The 15000-nt window shown below is 48.3% G+C and overlaps 2 protein-coding genes across 2 annotated transcripts in view; both read left to right on the top strand.

The window, feature by feature from the left end:
* Nucleotides 1-7688, top strand: part of mcm2 (minichromosome maintenance complex component 2) — an 8215-nt gene extending 527 nt beyond the window's left edge. The window contains exons 2-20 of the mRNA XM_079266185.1: nucleotides 280-476; nucleotides 591-763; nucleotides 1107-1231; nucleotides 1314-1452; nucleotides 1530-1627; nucleotides 1819-1940; nucleotides 2299-2506; nucleotides 2591-2725; nucleotides 2815-3006; nucleotides 3734-3827; nucleotides 3900-3978; nucleotides 4288-4459; nucleotides 4536-4662; nucleotides 4897-5009; nucleotides 5119-5283; nucleotides 6545-6619; nucleotides 6697-6879; nucleotides 6966-7121; nucleotides 7249-7688. Coding sequence (XP_079122311.1) covers nucleotides 280-476; nucleotides 591-763; nucleotides 1107-1231; nucleotides 1314-1452; nucleotides 1530-1627; nucleotides 1819-1940; nucleotides 2299-2506; nucleotides 2591-2725; nucleotides 2815-3006; nucleotides 3734-3827; nucleotides 3900-3978; nucleotides 4288-4459; nucleotides 4536-4662; nucleotides 4897-5009; nucleotides 5119-5283; nucleotides 6545-6619; nucleotides 6697-6879; nucleotides 6966-7121; nucleotides 7249-7359 — 2664 coding nt within the window. The 3' untranslated portion in view covers nucleotides 7360-7688. The remainder of the gene's footprint in view (nucleotides 1-279; nucleotides 477-590; nucleotides 764-1106; nucleotides 1232-1313; nucleotides 1453-1529; nucleotides 1628-1818; nucleotides 1941-2298; nucleotides 2507-2590; nucleotides 2726-2814; nucleotides 3007-3733; nucleotides 3828-3899; nucleotides 3979-4287; nucleotides 4460-4535; nucleotides 4663-4896; nucleotides 5010-5118; nucleotides 5284-6544; nucleotides 6620-6696; nucleotides 6880-6965; nucleotides 7122-7248) is intronic.
* Nucleotides 7689-8251: 563 nt separating this feature from the next.
* The window catches only part of podxl2 (podocalyxin-like 2), a gene marked incomplete at its 5' end in the record, with an annotated part of 15802 nt that continues 9053 nt past the window's right edge, over nucleotides 8252-15000 (top strand). The window contains 5 exons of the mRNA XM_079265973.1: nucleotides 8252-8294; nucleotides 12668-12972; nucleotides 13184-13387; nucleotides 14347-14560; nucleotides 14638-14805. Coding sequence (XP_079122099.1) covers nucleotides 8252-8294; nucleotides 12668-12972; nucleotides 13184-13387; nucleotides 14347-14560; nucleotides 14638-14805 — 934 coding nt within the window. The remainder of the gene's footprint in view (nucleotides 8295-12667; nucleotides 12973-13183; nucleotides 13388-14346; nucleotides 14561-14637; nucleotides 14806-15000) is intronic.

Below are 15000 nucleotides of genomic sequence, written 5' to 3'. Positions count from 1 at the left end.
TGTGTGTGTGTGTGTGTGTGTGTGTGTGTGTGTGTGTGTGTGTGTGTGTGTGTGTGTGTGTGTGTGTGCGCATATGTATGTGTGTGTCTGTGTGTGTGTGTGTGCGCGTATATGTATGTGTGTATACAAGTAACAGTATGTCAAAAGAACACAGTAGAAATACAGCACAGTAATACACAGCTGTAGTACCTCATGCAGTAATACACTGAGCTGTAGTACCTCATGCAGTAATACACTGAGCTGTAGTACCTCATAATGAAGTACTCCTTGTACTCTCAGGATTCCTCCGAGTCGTTCCACGCTGCCACCAGCCCGAGCCGAGGAGACAGGACTTCTAGGAGAGGAGACATGACCTCCAGTCCCGGACGAGACCTGCCCCCCTTTGAGGACGAGTCTGAGGGTCTTCTGGGGGACGGACCTGTCCTCGAGGAGGAGGACGGGGACGGAGAGGAGCTGATCGGAGACGGGATGGAGAGGTGAGGACGGCTCGTTTACGCTGAGTTGGAGCATTTTTAGAGCTTCAGTGACGTTTTGTCTCCTCCTCTGTCTCTCTCTCTGTCTCCTCATCTGTCGCCTCGTCTCTCTCTCAGGGATTACCGAGCCATCCCGGCTCTGGACCAGTACGAGGCTGAAGGTCTGGACCTGGAGGACGAGGATCTGTCGGAGCTGTCGCCCGGAGCTCGGGCCGCCGCCGAGGAGGCCATGAGGAGGAGGGACCGGGAGCAAGGAGTCAGCAGGAGGCTGAGGAGAGGCCTGCTGTACGGTGAGGAGTCTGCACACAGGAAGTGGTTTATCAATAACCTCTGAGTCATGACTCAGCACGCTCTAAACACAGGGATATGATTCATGTCGCTCATATAAAGCCATTGAAGAAAGGATGCTCCTTACTTCAGACATTATACGTCTTCTTTACATGCCCCAAAGCATCATGGGAACAGTAGAAGTAAGAGAACCAGTAATAATACAATATACATATTGTTCATGTTGCACCAATGTTGTGGATCAGAGAAGAGAGGTGGACTCATCAGGTCCTTAAAGAAGCAGACAGATGTGATGCAGATGTGTTTAAAGAGGTCTGAACAAGTTTCGTCTTCATCGTCATCCAGACAGCGAAGACGAGGACGACGAGCGGCCGGCGGCTCGGAGGAGGCGATTGGCTGAGCGAGCGGCAGAGGGCGTGGCCGACGAAGAGGAGATGATCGAGAGCATCGAGAACCTGGAGGATATGAAGGTAGTAATACTTGTACTCGTACACCGATGTACTGCAGCTTCCCCTCCGGACCGACCCGACCGTGTCCTCGTCTCCTCCGCAGGGTCACACGGTGAGGGAGTGGGTCTCCATGGCGGCGCCTCGGCTGGAGATCTACAACCGCTTCAAGAACTTTCTGAGGACTCACGTGGACGAAAACGGCCACAACGTGTTCAAGGAGAAGATCAGCGACATGTGCAAAGGTAGAGTAAAATAAAGGTGTTTGCTGAGGAGACGTGTCTGGTGGGACGTGAACCAACACCCTGTCCTGTGCTTCCAGAGAATAAGGAGAGTCTGGTGGTGAACTACGAGGACCTGGCAGCCAGAGAGCACGTTCTGGCCTACTTCCTGCCTGAGGCTCCCACGGAGATGTTGAAGGTGAGTCTAGTTCTGCTGGTTTTAGGGGATCCCCCCAGGTCTTAGATCACAGACCCCCCCCCCCCCCCGGGGTCTTTGGACCGCACAGATCCTCCAGGTCTTTGACCACAGACCCTCCGGGTTCCTTGAAGGCTGCGGTGGTTCATGAGCTCTTCAGAGATGGACCTGTCTGACCTGCTTTGTGTCCTCAGGTCTTCGATGAAGCCGCAAAAGAGGTGGTTCTGGCCATGTACCCCAAATACGACCGCATCGCCCACGAGATCCACGTCCGCATCTGCAACCTGCCATTAGTGGAGGAGATCCGCTCCCTCAGGTAAGGTTCTACTACGTAGTATTATGGACGGTAGGTGTGTTAGTACCTGTAAACTGGAGCTCAATACTATTAATAACATGCGTTACGTTTGGACATGATTACAGTAAAACATGTTTCCAGCTTTGATGTTGACACTATTTACACGTCTAACTCGTCTTTACGATGACGTCACCGTGATGTGGAGACGCACTGCAAAGCCTTCTGGGTAAATTGGTTACATAAATGAAACTGAACACACAAACACTAGTTTTCTACTGAGATGTCTGAGTCAATACGAGCAGATGGAATGACGAACAGTTCATGTTATGCAAATCATTTCTGAAATAAGCAGCAGGATCTCTTCTTCTGTCCTCTGAAGGCAGCTGCACCTGAACCAGCTGATCCGGACCAGCGGCGTGGTGAGCAGCTGCACCGGCGTCCTGCCTCAGCTCGGCATGGTCAAGTACAACTGTAACAAGTGCAACTTTGTGCTGGGACCCTTCTTCCAGTCCCAGAACCAGGAGGTGAAGCCGGGCTCCTGTCCCGAGTGTCAGTCCCTGGGCCCCTTTGAGATCAACATGGAGGAGGTGAGGAGGAGGAGGAGTCTGTTATTTGAGCCTTGTCTTCTTCATCTTGTCTCGGTGAACTGACCAATAGAGTTCCTCCTGCAGACCGTGTACCAGAACTACCAGAGGATCACCATCCAGGAGAGCCCCGGTAAAGTCGCCGCCGGCCGCCTCCCCCGCTCCAAAGACTCCATCCTGCTGGCCGACCTGGTGGACCAGTGCAAGCCCGGAGACGAGATTGTGAGTTCGACGCGTCTCAAATCCTTTTTCTCAAACCAGACGAACCAGAGTTAAGAGAAGGAAGAAGCTGATGAGGATCTTTCTTTCAGGAGCTGACGGGCGTCTACCACAACAACTACGACGGCTCTCTGAACATGGCCAACGGCTTCCCCGTGTTCGCCACAGTGATCTTAGCCAATCACATCACCCGCAGAGATCAGGGCGTCGCCGTGGCAGAGCTGACCGACGAGGACGTGAAGGCCATCGTCGCCCTCTCCAAAGACGAGCGCATCGGGGAGCGGGTGAGGAGGTCTACGTCCTAAACCCGTTCAGATCCAAAGCGTCACCCACGCGTTGAAGGGTTAGCTGGTTAGCTTCACCCACGCGTTGAAGGGTTAGCTGGTTAGCGTCACCCACGCGTTGAAGGGTTAGCTGGTTAGCTTCACCCACGCGTTGAAGGGTTAGCTGGTTAGCGTCACCCACGCGTTGAAGGGTTAGCTAGTTAGCTTCACCCACGCGTTGAAGGGTTAGCTGGTTAGCGTCACCCACGCGTTGAAGGGTTAGCTGGTTAGCTTCACCCACGCGTTGAAGGGTTAGCTGGTTAGCTTCATCCACGTGTTGAAGGGTTAGCTGGTTAGCTTCACCCACGCGTTGAAGGGTTAGCTAGTTAGCTTCACCCACGCGTTGAAGGGTTAGCTAGTTAGCTTCACCCACGCGTTGAAGGGTTAGCTGGTTAGCTTCACCCACGCGTTGAAGGGTTAGCTGGTTAGCTTCACCCACGCGTTGAAGGGTTAGCTAGTTAGCTTCACCCACGCGTTGAAGGGTTAGCTGGTTAGCTTCACCCACGCGTTGAAGGGTTAGCTAGTTAGCTTCACCCACGCGTTGAAGGGTTAGCTAGTTAGCTTCACCCACGCGTTGAAGGGTTAGCTGGTTAGCTTCACCCACGCGTTGAAGGGTTAGCTAGTTAGCTTCACCCACGCGTTGAAGGGTTAGCTGGTTAGCTAAACTGTCCGTCTGTCGTCTGTGTAGATCTTTGCCAGCATGGCTCCGTCCATCTACGGCCACGAGGACATAAAGAGAGGTCTGGCTCTGGCCCTGTTTGGAGGAGAGCCCAAGAATCCAGGTGAGTCCCGTCCTGAAGGAAACGTCGCTGTTATTTAACTCCTACTCCTCACCGACTCCTCTTCTCCTGCAGGAGGGAAACATAAAGTGAGAGGAGACATCAATGTTCTCCTGTGTGGAGACCCGGGAACCGCCAAGTCCCAGTTCCTCAAGTAAGTGTCCTCGTCCGAGACGTCGGAGTCTCTGTCCTCGTCCGAGACGTCAGAGGACAGAGACTCTGTCAATGGTTCAGTGTTGTCTGAGCTTTAGACATTAAAGAGAGATTCACCTGGAAGACAAGAGTCACTTTACCACCAGGTTCCTCTCACAAACTGAGCTTTCTCAAAGAGCACATTTTAGATTATTTTTATGTCGACCTCATAGTTTGGATAATAATCATTTTGTATTGAAGTCTTTTCGGTCTTTATGTGGTTTAAATGAAAATGAGAGAAGTGATTTATTGTTCTGTAAATCTTCTGCAGGTACGTGGAGAAGGTGTCGAGTCGAGCCGTCTTCACCACGGGTCAGGGAGCCTCGGCCGTCGGTCTGACCGCCTACGTCCAGAGACACCCGGTCAGCAGAGAGTGGACTCTGGAGGCCGGAGCTCTGGTGCTGGCCGACCGCGGAGTCTGTCTGATCGACGAGTTTGATAAGGTGAGACGACCCTCTGTACGACCCTTCTGTCTGCTCAAACGATGACCTCCGACCTGAACCACCGTGTCCTTTTCAGATGAACGACGCGGACCGGACGAGTATCCACGAGGCCATGGAGCAGCAGAGCATCTCCATCTCCAAGGCCGGCATCGTCACCTCACTGCAGGCCAGATGCACCATCATCGCCGCCTCCAACCCCATCGGTACGATCGTTGGGAGTCAAACACAAGAGACCTGAAGCACGAGGAGTCGGTCCTCTCAAGATCTCATCACATGTAACCCTTAGATAACCTGTAGTGAACCTCCTGAACGCATCTAGAGCTTCTCAATCACCAATGTCAGTGTTCGCGGCGACTAGAGGCCCCCGGTCCCCTCGCGGCGGTGACTCGGGGCGCTCGCGGCGGTGACTTGATGGCATCCTGGTTTGTTTCCTACAGGTGGTCGGTACGACCCCTCGCTGACCTTCTCTGACAACGTGGACCTCACGGAGCCCATCGTGTCCCGGTTTGATGTTCTGTGTGTCGTCAGAGACACTGTGGACCCTGTTCAGGTACACACACACACACACACACGTGTGTTGAACATCCTGAAAAAGTAAATTGTTCTGATGACTAACATGACTTCCTTCTCTCCTCTCTCCTGATTGGTTCGTTCTCCAGGATGAGATGTTGGCTCGCTTCGTGGTTGGCTCCCACATCAAGCATCACCCTAGCAACAAGGAAGGGGGCGTGGCCTTGGAAGAAGTGATTCTGCGCAACACGTCTGACGTTCCTCCGATTCCTCAGGACCTGTTGAGGAAGTACATCATCTACGCCAAGGAGAAGGTAACTAGTTACCAACTACCACTGCTAGTTACCAACTACCAGTTACCAACTGCTAGTTACTAACTACCACTGCTAGTTACCAACTAGCACTGCTAGTTACCAACTGCCACTGCTAGTTACGAACTATCACTGCTAGTTACGAACTATCACTGCTAGTTACCAACGGTCGCTGCTAGTTACCAACGATCGCTGCTAGTTACCAACGATCGCTGCTAGTTACCAACGATCGCTGCTAGTTACCAACTATCGCTGCTAGTTACCAACTACCGCTTCTAGTTACCAACTGCTAGTTACCAACTACCACTTACCAACTACCACTGCTAGTTACCAACTACCACTGCTAGTTACCAACTACCACTTCTAGTTACCAACTACCACTTACCAACTACCACTGCTAGTTACCAACTACCACTTCTAGTTACCAACTGCTAGTTACCAACTACCACTTCTAGTTACCAACTGCTAGTTACCAACTGCTAGTTACCAACTACCACTTACCAACTACCACTGCTAGTTACCAACTACCACTGCTAGTTACCAACTACCACTGCTAGTTACCAACTACCACTTTTAGTTACCAACTGCTAGTTACCAACTACCACTGCTAGTTACCAACTACCACTTCTAGTTACCAACTACCACTTACCAACTACCACTGCTAGTTACCAACTACCACTTCTAGTTACCAACTACTAGTTACCAACTACCACTTACCAACTACCACTGCTAGTTACCAACTACCACTTCTAGTTACCAACTACTAGTTACCAACTACCACTTACCAACTACCACTGCTAGTTACCAACTACCACTTCTAGTTACCAACTGCTAGTTACCAACTACCACTGCTAGTTACCAACTACCACTTCTAGTTACCAACTGCTAGTTACCAACTACCACTGCTAGTTACCAACTACCACTTTTAGTTACCAACTGCTAGTTACCAACTACCACTGCTAGTTACCAACTACCATTGCTAGTTACCAACTACCACTGCTAGTTACTTCTGGAAGACTGAAGAACATGAAGGTTTCACTGCTCCTCCTGCTTTTACTCTCTGAACCCCAAAATTTAAAAGCACGTTCTCCTCATTAATCGCCAAAACTGGATTCTGATCAGATTTTCATCTTTCCGACGGTCCTTGAACACGTCATAAGTGTCTCAAATTAAAGAAATTATCAAAGAAATTCAACTTTCAGCCTTTTTTCTTTCTTATGATTTATTATAATTTATCTGTAAATGTTGATTTATTCCTCTGCAGATTCATCCCAAACTGAACCAGATGGATCAGGACAAGGTAGCCCACATCTACAGCGACCTCCGTAAAGAGTCCATGGTGAGCCGTGACTCTGAGACGTCGTGAACATCTGTAGAAAAACAGCTGTTTGTCTTAACGTAGTTCTCCGCTCACAGGCGACCGGCAGCATCCCCATCACGGTCCGTCACATCGAGTCCATGATCCGCATGGCTGAGGCCCACGCCAAGATGCACCTCAGGGACTACGTGCTGGAGGACGACGTCAACATGGCCATCAGGGTGATGCTGGAGAGCTTCATCGACACGCAGAAGTTCAGCGTGATGAGGAGCATGAGGAAGGTGAGTGGGTTATGTTCCTCATGTGTGGCGTTCACTGACCTGTCTGTTACTGTCTCACGCGGTGTTCACTGACCCGTGTGTTCCAGACCTTCTCTCGGTACCTGGCCTTCCGGAGGGACAACAACGAGCTGCTGCTCTTCATCCTCAAACAGCTGGTCTCTGAGCAGGTGTCCTACCAGAGGAACCGGTACGGAGTCCAGAACGACACCATCGAGGTCGTAGAGAAGGACCTGCAGGACAAGGTGAGGGAAGGGGTTAAATGGTGCATTCAGGGACCATGTTACTGTCAGACTAAACGCTACCTGTTTCAGTTCATTATGAAACGTTCTTTAGAGACTAGGCTGAGCTAAGTCTCTCCCCCCCCCCCAGGCCCGACAGATCAACATTCATAACCTGACGTCGTTCTACGACAGCGATCTTTTCCGCTCCAACAAGTTCAGCCACGACGGGAAGAAGAAACTGATCCTGCAACAGTTCTAGGAGCCCCTCCCCTTTCCTGTTTCAGCAACCAATCATCATGCTGGACTCCAGGAGGAGGCGGGGCCTGTAGCTCTGACCTGATGGCTGGAGGAAGCGGAGAGAACAAACTGTCACAAACATGTTGGTGTGGACCCTGGTCATGTGATCACGAGGTCATGTGATGTTAAAATATTAAGAAACAAACTTATTCATGTTTCCATATTCTCTCTCTTGATTGTAAATAAATGTAAATGTCTGTGATTTATTGTTACGTTTTACAAACTAGATTTTTGTATGAAAGCTGTTTATGATACAATGTTTCTTTATTAAACTGTTTTTGTTAAACTTTCTTTATTGATCGCTGACTGAAGCTTGAGTGAATTCATGAGTTTTAATAAACATAATAAATGTTTTTATGGATTAAACTCTGCAATTAAAACCATCTCCAGCTACTTCACAAAGCTCGTACCTGAATGCAGCACCAATTTAAAACAGTCATCGACTTTTACTCAACAATATTTTTACAGAAGAATAAATATCTATAATATGTGAAATAAAATAAATTGTGTTGATCACCTTAATGTAGCAGCTGGTGAAGGTGGAGCTGATTTTAATGACTTTATATTCAATTGTTATATAAGCAATTTACGAGGAGCACTTGAACGCGTCTGAACGCCACAGCAGAAACGGCGACATCTAGCGGAGAGAAGGAGAACTGCGAGCTGCGTCGGTGGTGGTGCAGCGCATCAGATCCGGTCTGCCCGCTCACTCAGCCCGCCTCTGTCTCTCTGCGGACCCGCAGTGAGCCCACACGCCGCAGGTAGGACCGTCTCTCCGGCCGTGAGCTTCGTCTTCCTCTGAAAGCGTGCGATCCGTCCCGAGAGGAGGAAGAGGAGGAAGCACTGCCGCAGACATGCAGGGCCTGCGCATCATCATCTTCATCATCACAGTGACCGGTGAGTCTTTCATTTCATCCAAACAGGAACAAGAACTCACTGAGACCTGTTTATGCTCCACATCACTATGTTCATGTAATATTATTATTATTAATGATGATGCAATCAGGGTGTAAACACGATGACGTGGAGGATCAATTCTGCTCAGTGGATGAAGACACAGCACACAAACACACACACAAACACACACACACTGCAGTGTCTGACACACACACGGATGATGATAATCATCAATAACTCAGCAGTCATGGACGTTGTGTATATATATTGATATTTATATACAGTATATCAGTAGAGTTCATTGATAAAGAGTTATCAGTTAACCAGCTGGTTACTGAGCTGGTTAGCTGTAAACTCAACATGAGTGGACAAACATCTTCATCCCACTGATGAAACTTGTGGAGAGAGAGGAGGTGAGGAAGAGGAGAGTGACCCCTCTCTGCCTCTCAGTCGGGGTGAAGAGGATTTGGGGGAGGGTCCCGGTCTATAAGCTGATCTGGGGGGGCTTTAGTTTACCCCCCCCCCCCCCCCAACATGCTGAACTGAAAACAACAGATCTCAGGATCCTTGGACTGAAACTGAAGCTTTTATATTTCTTATGGAAGCATAAAAGAGATTGATTTTTATTGTCATGATGCTCATATCATACTAACCCTCATCATACTCATAAAGCAGAACATAAGGAGTCAAAAATAACTTTATTCATCAATAAACAAACACACAGAAAGATTTAATCTATAAACAGCATATTTAACAACATGGTTTGAGTTATTTTATATTTCACAATAGTTTATCAAAGACAAGTTATTCATTCAAATCATGTGAATTGTGACTTCAACGTTTTTATGAACATCAGCATAATTGTGAAACCCGTCTTTTGTCTTTCTTAGCAAATCATAACTCAGATGAACGATGCAGTAAAACCTGTTAATGAATGTGTTTACATCTATTCATCCAAATGTTCTGTTATTTGTTCTGAAGAAATACTAAACTTCTTGGTTTTATTTAAAAGATACAAACTCATATTTTAATTTAACTGAATCATAAAATAAATCTTCAAAACCAAACACGACTGATGTCCTCAATGTTAGTGAAGACGTCAGCTAGCTAGTTACATTTAGCCTGTCAATCACCGTGTAGGCCCGCCCCTAAAGCATCCCCTGCTTTATGGTCTATGAGAGACCTGTCAATCAGCGTGTAGCCCCGCCCTAAAGCATCCCCTGCTTTATGGTCTGTGTGACTCTAAATGGACCATAATGTACTAAATGAACATCATGCTGTATTGAAGAAGACTTGCAACTAGAGATTGAGACATAAACTCATGTTTACAATGTTTACTGAGGTAATAAATCAAGAGAGAAGTAGAGTCATTTTCTATAGACTTCTATACAACCAGAGGAGTCGCCCCCTGGTGGACACTAGAGAGAATACAGCTTGAACACGTGAAGCTTTGACTTCACTTTTCAGTATTGGGTAAATGGAAGTTTTTAGAAAAAGTCAGAGGATCACCAGAGTCCGCGAGTCCGCGAGTTGAAATTTTTCAACTTCTGCGTAATAATCGCGTGACGCTGTGGCGCGATAGCCTATCAGCGTTGAGTTGCTGCCCCTGTCATCACTGGCTTCCTGCTGCTGTTGAATCAGGAAATAAATCCTGTAGCCGTCTGTGTTCACCCAGAGCTCTACGATACCTCATATCAACAGAGACCGGACCAAACTATGTGTATGCATGTGTGTGTGTAAACCATACGGTACAAACAATGAATAGACGCTGCCGTATTTACGTCTATGTGACGTTATTGAGTGCTGGTGGAGCTGCTACGATGTTAGCATAGCCTAGCACCGATCCATCAGAGCTCCATTGAGAAGACAAGTAGCCTACAAATCGGTATCATTACGTAGTTATTTCGGAGTCCCTTTTTGTCGGTTTATTTTCCGTTGAATCACAGCCAAATCAGTTTATTTAGTGTTCCTACAGCTGTAGTAAACAGCGACCGGTGGCTTGCTAGACAGTGAATACAGCTCGATACAATCCACGGAGCTCCTCTGAACAATATGAACCAGACATGATGGCGTTTAGTTTCCGGGATATCTGTGACTTCCACAACACGTACTAAGCAGAAATAGAGGTTATGTTTTCATGGTTAATGGCGGACAGTTGAACGGATCCAGGTCTATAAACCACGCCCCCTCTCCGGCGCTGCGCGATTCGCGCGAATCGCCAATTGTGTTTGGTGTGAACACGACCGGCGGTGCGTTGGACGCGTTTTTGCGGCGCGTCAAAAAATCGACGCATTTGGTGTGAACGCGGCTTAAGTCTTCTAGCGACATCGCCAGGTCACAGGTGACTCCATTAGTTATTACTCGTTGTACTTCTGGTAGTTTGTTGACCTGAAAGATTCAATTCATAAAGAAAAGTCTTCTCAAACATCTTAACTTCTTTCGGGAGGCGGTGGGAATTTGTGGGTCTTTGTGGGTCTTTGTGGGTCGTTGTGGGTCTTTGTGGGTCGTTGTGGATCTTTGTGGTCTTTGTGGGTCTTTGTGGGTCTTTGTGGGTCGTTGTGGGTCTTTGTGGGTCGTTGTGGGTCTTTGTGGGTCGTTGTGGGTCGTTGTGGGTCGTTGTGGGTCTTTGTGGGTCGATGTGGGTCGTTGTGGGTCGTTGTGGGTCTTTGTGGGTCGTTGTGGGTCTTTGTGGATCGTTGTGGGTCTTTGTGGGTCGTTGTGGGTCTTTGTGGGTCGTTGTGGGTCGTTGTGGATCGTTGTGGGTCGTTGTGGATCGTTTTGGGTCTTTGTGGGTCGTTGTGGATCGTTGTGGGTCGTTGTGGATCGTTTTGGGTCGTTGTGGGTCGTTGTGGATCGTTGTGGATCGTTGTGGGTCGTTGTGGATCGTTTTGGGTCTTTGTGGGTCGTTGTGGGTCGTTGTGGATCGTTGTGGGTCGTTGTGGATCGTTTTGGGTCTTTGTGGGTCGTTGTGGATCATTGTGGGTCTTTGTGGGTCGTTGTGGATCATTGTGGGTCGTTGTGGATCGTTGTGGGTCGTTGTGGATCGTTTTGGGTCTTTGTGGGTCGTTGTGGATCATTGTGGGTCGTTTTGGGTCGTTGTGGATCGTTTTGGGTCGTTGTGGGTCGTTGTGGGTCGTTGTGGATCGTTGTGGGTCGTTGTGGGTCGTTGTGGGTCGTTGTGGATCGTTGTGGATCGTTGTGGGTCGTTGTGGATCGTTGTGGGTCGTTTTGGGTCGTTTTGGGTCGTTGTGGATCGTTGTGGATCGTTTTGGGTCGTTGTGGGTCGTTGTGGGTCGTTGTGGGTCGTTGTGGGTCGTTGTGGATCGTTGTGGGTCGTTGTGGGTCGTTGTGGATCGTTTTGGGTCTTTGTGGGTCGTTGTGGATCGTTTTGGGTCGTTGTGGATCGTTGTGGGTCGTTGTGGATCGTTGTGGATCGTTGTGGGTCGTTGTGGGTCGTTGTGGGTCGTTGTGGGTCGTTGTGGGTCGTTGTGGATCGTTGTGGATCGTTGTGGGTCGTTGTGGATCGTTGTGGGTCGTTTTGGGTCGTTTTGGGTCGTTGTGGATCGTTGTGGATCGTTGTGGATCGTTTTGGGTCGTTGTGGGTCGTTGTGGGTCGTTGTGGGTCGTTGTGGGTCGTTGTGGGTCGTTGTGGATCGTTGTGGGTCGTTGTGGGTCGTTGTGGATCGTTTTGGGTCGTTGTGGGTCGTTGTGGATCGTTGTGGATCGTTGTGGGTCGTTGTGGGTCGTTGTGGATCGTTGTGGATCGTTGTGGGTCGTTGTGGATCGTTTTGGGTCTTTGTGGGTCGTTGTGGATCATTGTGGGTCGTTGTGGATCGTTGACGCGAATACGCAGCGCAATGAATTCGCGCCGCGTTTGGTGTGAACACGGCATAACTCTGCAGTTTATATTTATTTATCTTATTAATACCAGTCTAGCACAGTAATACTTCTTTAATTAATAAGTAGTAACATTGTATCCAGTGTATATTCATCTTATAAATGCTAAATAGGAGGTTCAAGTCAAGTTTGACCTGTTAATGTTTACGACACAATTTCTTTTTTTTAAATCGCCAAAATATAAAAAATAACACGTTACACATGAAACATGTATTAGTCACAATAAGTAAAACAAACAAATGAAGAAACTAATCAAAATAAGCTTTAAATACATTTGCTTGTATTCACATTCACAGCTGTTTTCTTATTTATGAATCCATGTTATGAGATTATTGTTGAACATTGTCAATCATCCTGTTTAATCTGTTTTCAGCAAACATTAACATGTAATTCATCTTACTGCCTGTTGGACATTAGATCAGTTTTCTTTTCTTCACCCTGTTAATCCATAAAACCTCGAATCTCTTTGTTTTTAGCTCTTCTTTCCAGTGGCGATGCCTTCAGTCTGGGTTCGTCCCAGCGGGTCGTGCCCCCCGGTCCTCCGGTGGACCGGCTCTTCCAGCCCCACTTCATCCAGGAAATAGTCAGAACCAAACGCCACTCGATCCAGGAGTTAGTCCGAGCCCAGCCTCATTTGATCCACGACATGGGCCGTCCAGAGATCCACGAAACGTCCCGTTCTCAGGCCAAGATGGACGCCGCTAACTCCTCCCAGCTCCAGGAAGTAGTCAGGACCCGACCTGCTGTGGAGGAAAACCTGGGTGTGGAGGACGAGATGGAGGTGAGTTCAGGCCACGTGTAACAAACTGTAAAAGGAGGCTTCAATGTGTGAATGTCTGCGTCTGTATGAGTCTAAGATGTTACGTTTACAGGAGGAAAGGTTTATCAAAGATGTAAAGACACCATGTTTTAGTCCTGAATCTGTTTTAATACGATGATGTATTTCATATTTATCTTAATAATCTATCCAACAAATATCTTTCTTTTTTCAGCGGATGGTTCATCTGGTGGTTCCTCAGGAGCCAGGAAGCTACAAGGGAGGCCCAGACTCCACCGACCCGGAGAGGGAGCTCCGCGCTGGGCCGGGAGCTGGAGATGCCTCCCTGGAGGCCTCAGGCTTCTATGGAACAGACATGGAGGACAGAGACAGAGGGGAGGAGGGAGGAGAGGACAGAGACAGAGGGGAGGAGGGAGGAGAGGACAGAGACAGAGGGGAGGAGGGAGGAGAGGACAGAGAGAGGAGAGGGGGAGGGGACAGAGGAAAGGAAGAAGAGAGGAGAGGAGGAACAGACGATGCCATCCACACAAGCCCAGATCTGGATGCTCTGATTGGTTAGTAGAAATGATCTGAACCCGATGACATCACATGATAAGAAAACCCTCAGGCAGCCACGTTAGCCCCGTTAGCCACAATAGCTACGTTAGCCACGTTAGCCCCATTAGCCACGATAGCTACGTTAGCCACGTTAGCCCCATTAGCCACGTTAGCCCCATTAGCCATGATAGCTACGTTAGCCACGTTAGCCTCATTAGTCACGTTAGCCACATTAGCCTGAGTCACAAACCTAAAGGAAAATGTTTCATCTTTAAAGGCCACAGATGTTTACTGCTCTTCTCCTTCTTTGCTGGACAAACCAAAAGTGGCCAACAGTAGTCTGGAGACATTGGAAACAAAATAGAAGTTCCTGTCCTACTATCATGGTATTCAGTCCTCAGCTGTATTTAGTCCTCGGCTGTATTCAGTCCTCAGGTGTATTCAGTCCTCGGCTGTATTCAGTCCTCAGCTGTATTCAGTCCTCAGGTGTATTCAGTCCTCAGGTGTATTCAGTCCTCAGGTGTATTTCGTGCTCAGGTGTTTGTGACGCGTCTCTTTGTATCTCTCAGGATACACTTCATCTGTCAGACCCTCCAGACCCTCCAGACCCTCCAGACCCTCCAGACCCTCCCCCCCAACTGAGGGGCAGGATTCTGGGCTACAGGAGCACCGTTCATCCCTGGTGCTGGAGGTGAGGACAGCTTGATTTGGATATATTGATAAATATATAAATATTTTAAACTTCGCTGCCTCAGCTTTGAATGTCACCACCTCTAGTGTCCATATAAATATTATTATAACAACAATAATTATTATTGTATAATTGATGTGCACTAACAGGCGGGTCCTGTAGAGAGAGATCTGTGGGAGGCAGACGGTCACTCTAGTGGATACGGAGGCCTCCACTCCTCCATCACTACAGCTGGTACTAGTAGTACTACTACTAGTAGTAGTACTGCTAGTACTACTGCTGGAGGAGGAGACCCTGCAGGAACTGACCCCCCCGAGACCGACACTGGGACAGACTTCGGGCTGCTGGGAAGTTACACCAAAGGTAAGTTTACTTTTCTGTCTCAGAGAGGAAGACGATGAAGAGCTGCTTCCTGTTTCACTTCCTGTTTGTGTCTCCAGAGGATGAAGAGACAAAAAGGGACGAGGAGGACACGGGTCTTAAACACAGAGAAGTATTTACCCAGAATCCCACTGTGGCAGAAGGGGGCGTGGCTCCCAGCAGGGAGCCCCTGCAGCCTAGCATGGAGGAAGAGGAGGAGCTAGAGGAGGAAGAGCACAGGTTCAAAGGTACATGTTGTACTTTTTACTGTACTCCACCTCAGAGGTACATATAGTACTCTAAACTGTACTCCATCTCAGAGGTACATATAGTACTTTATACACGTCAGAGGTACATATAGTACTTTATACTGTACTACACCTCAGAGGTATATGTAGTACTTTATGCTGTACTACACCTCAGAGGTACATGTTGTACTTTAT

The sequence above is a fragment of the Melanostigma gelatinosum genome (assembly GCF_949748355.1).
Source record: "Melanostigma gelatinosum genome assembly, chromosome: 3".
NCBI lineage: Eukaryota > Metazoa > Chordata > Actinopteri > Perciformes > Zoarcidae > Melanostigma > Melanostigma gelatinosum.
This window is presented reverse-complemented; position numbering and strand designations above follow the sequence as displayed.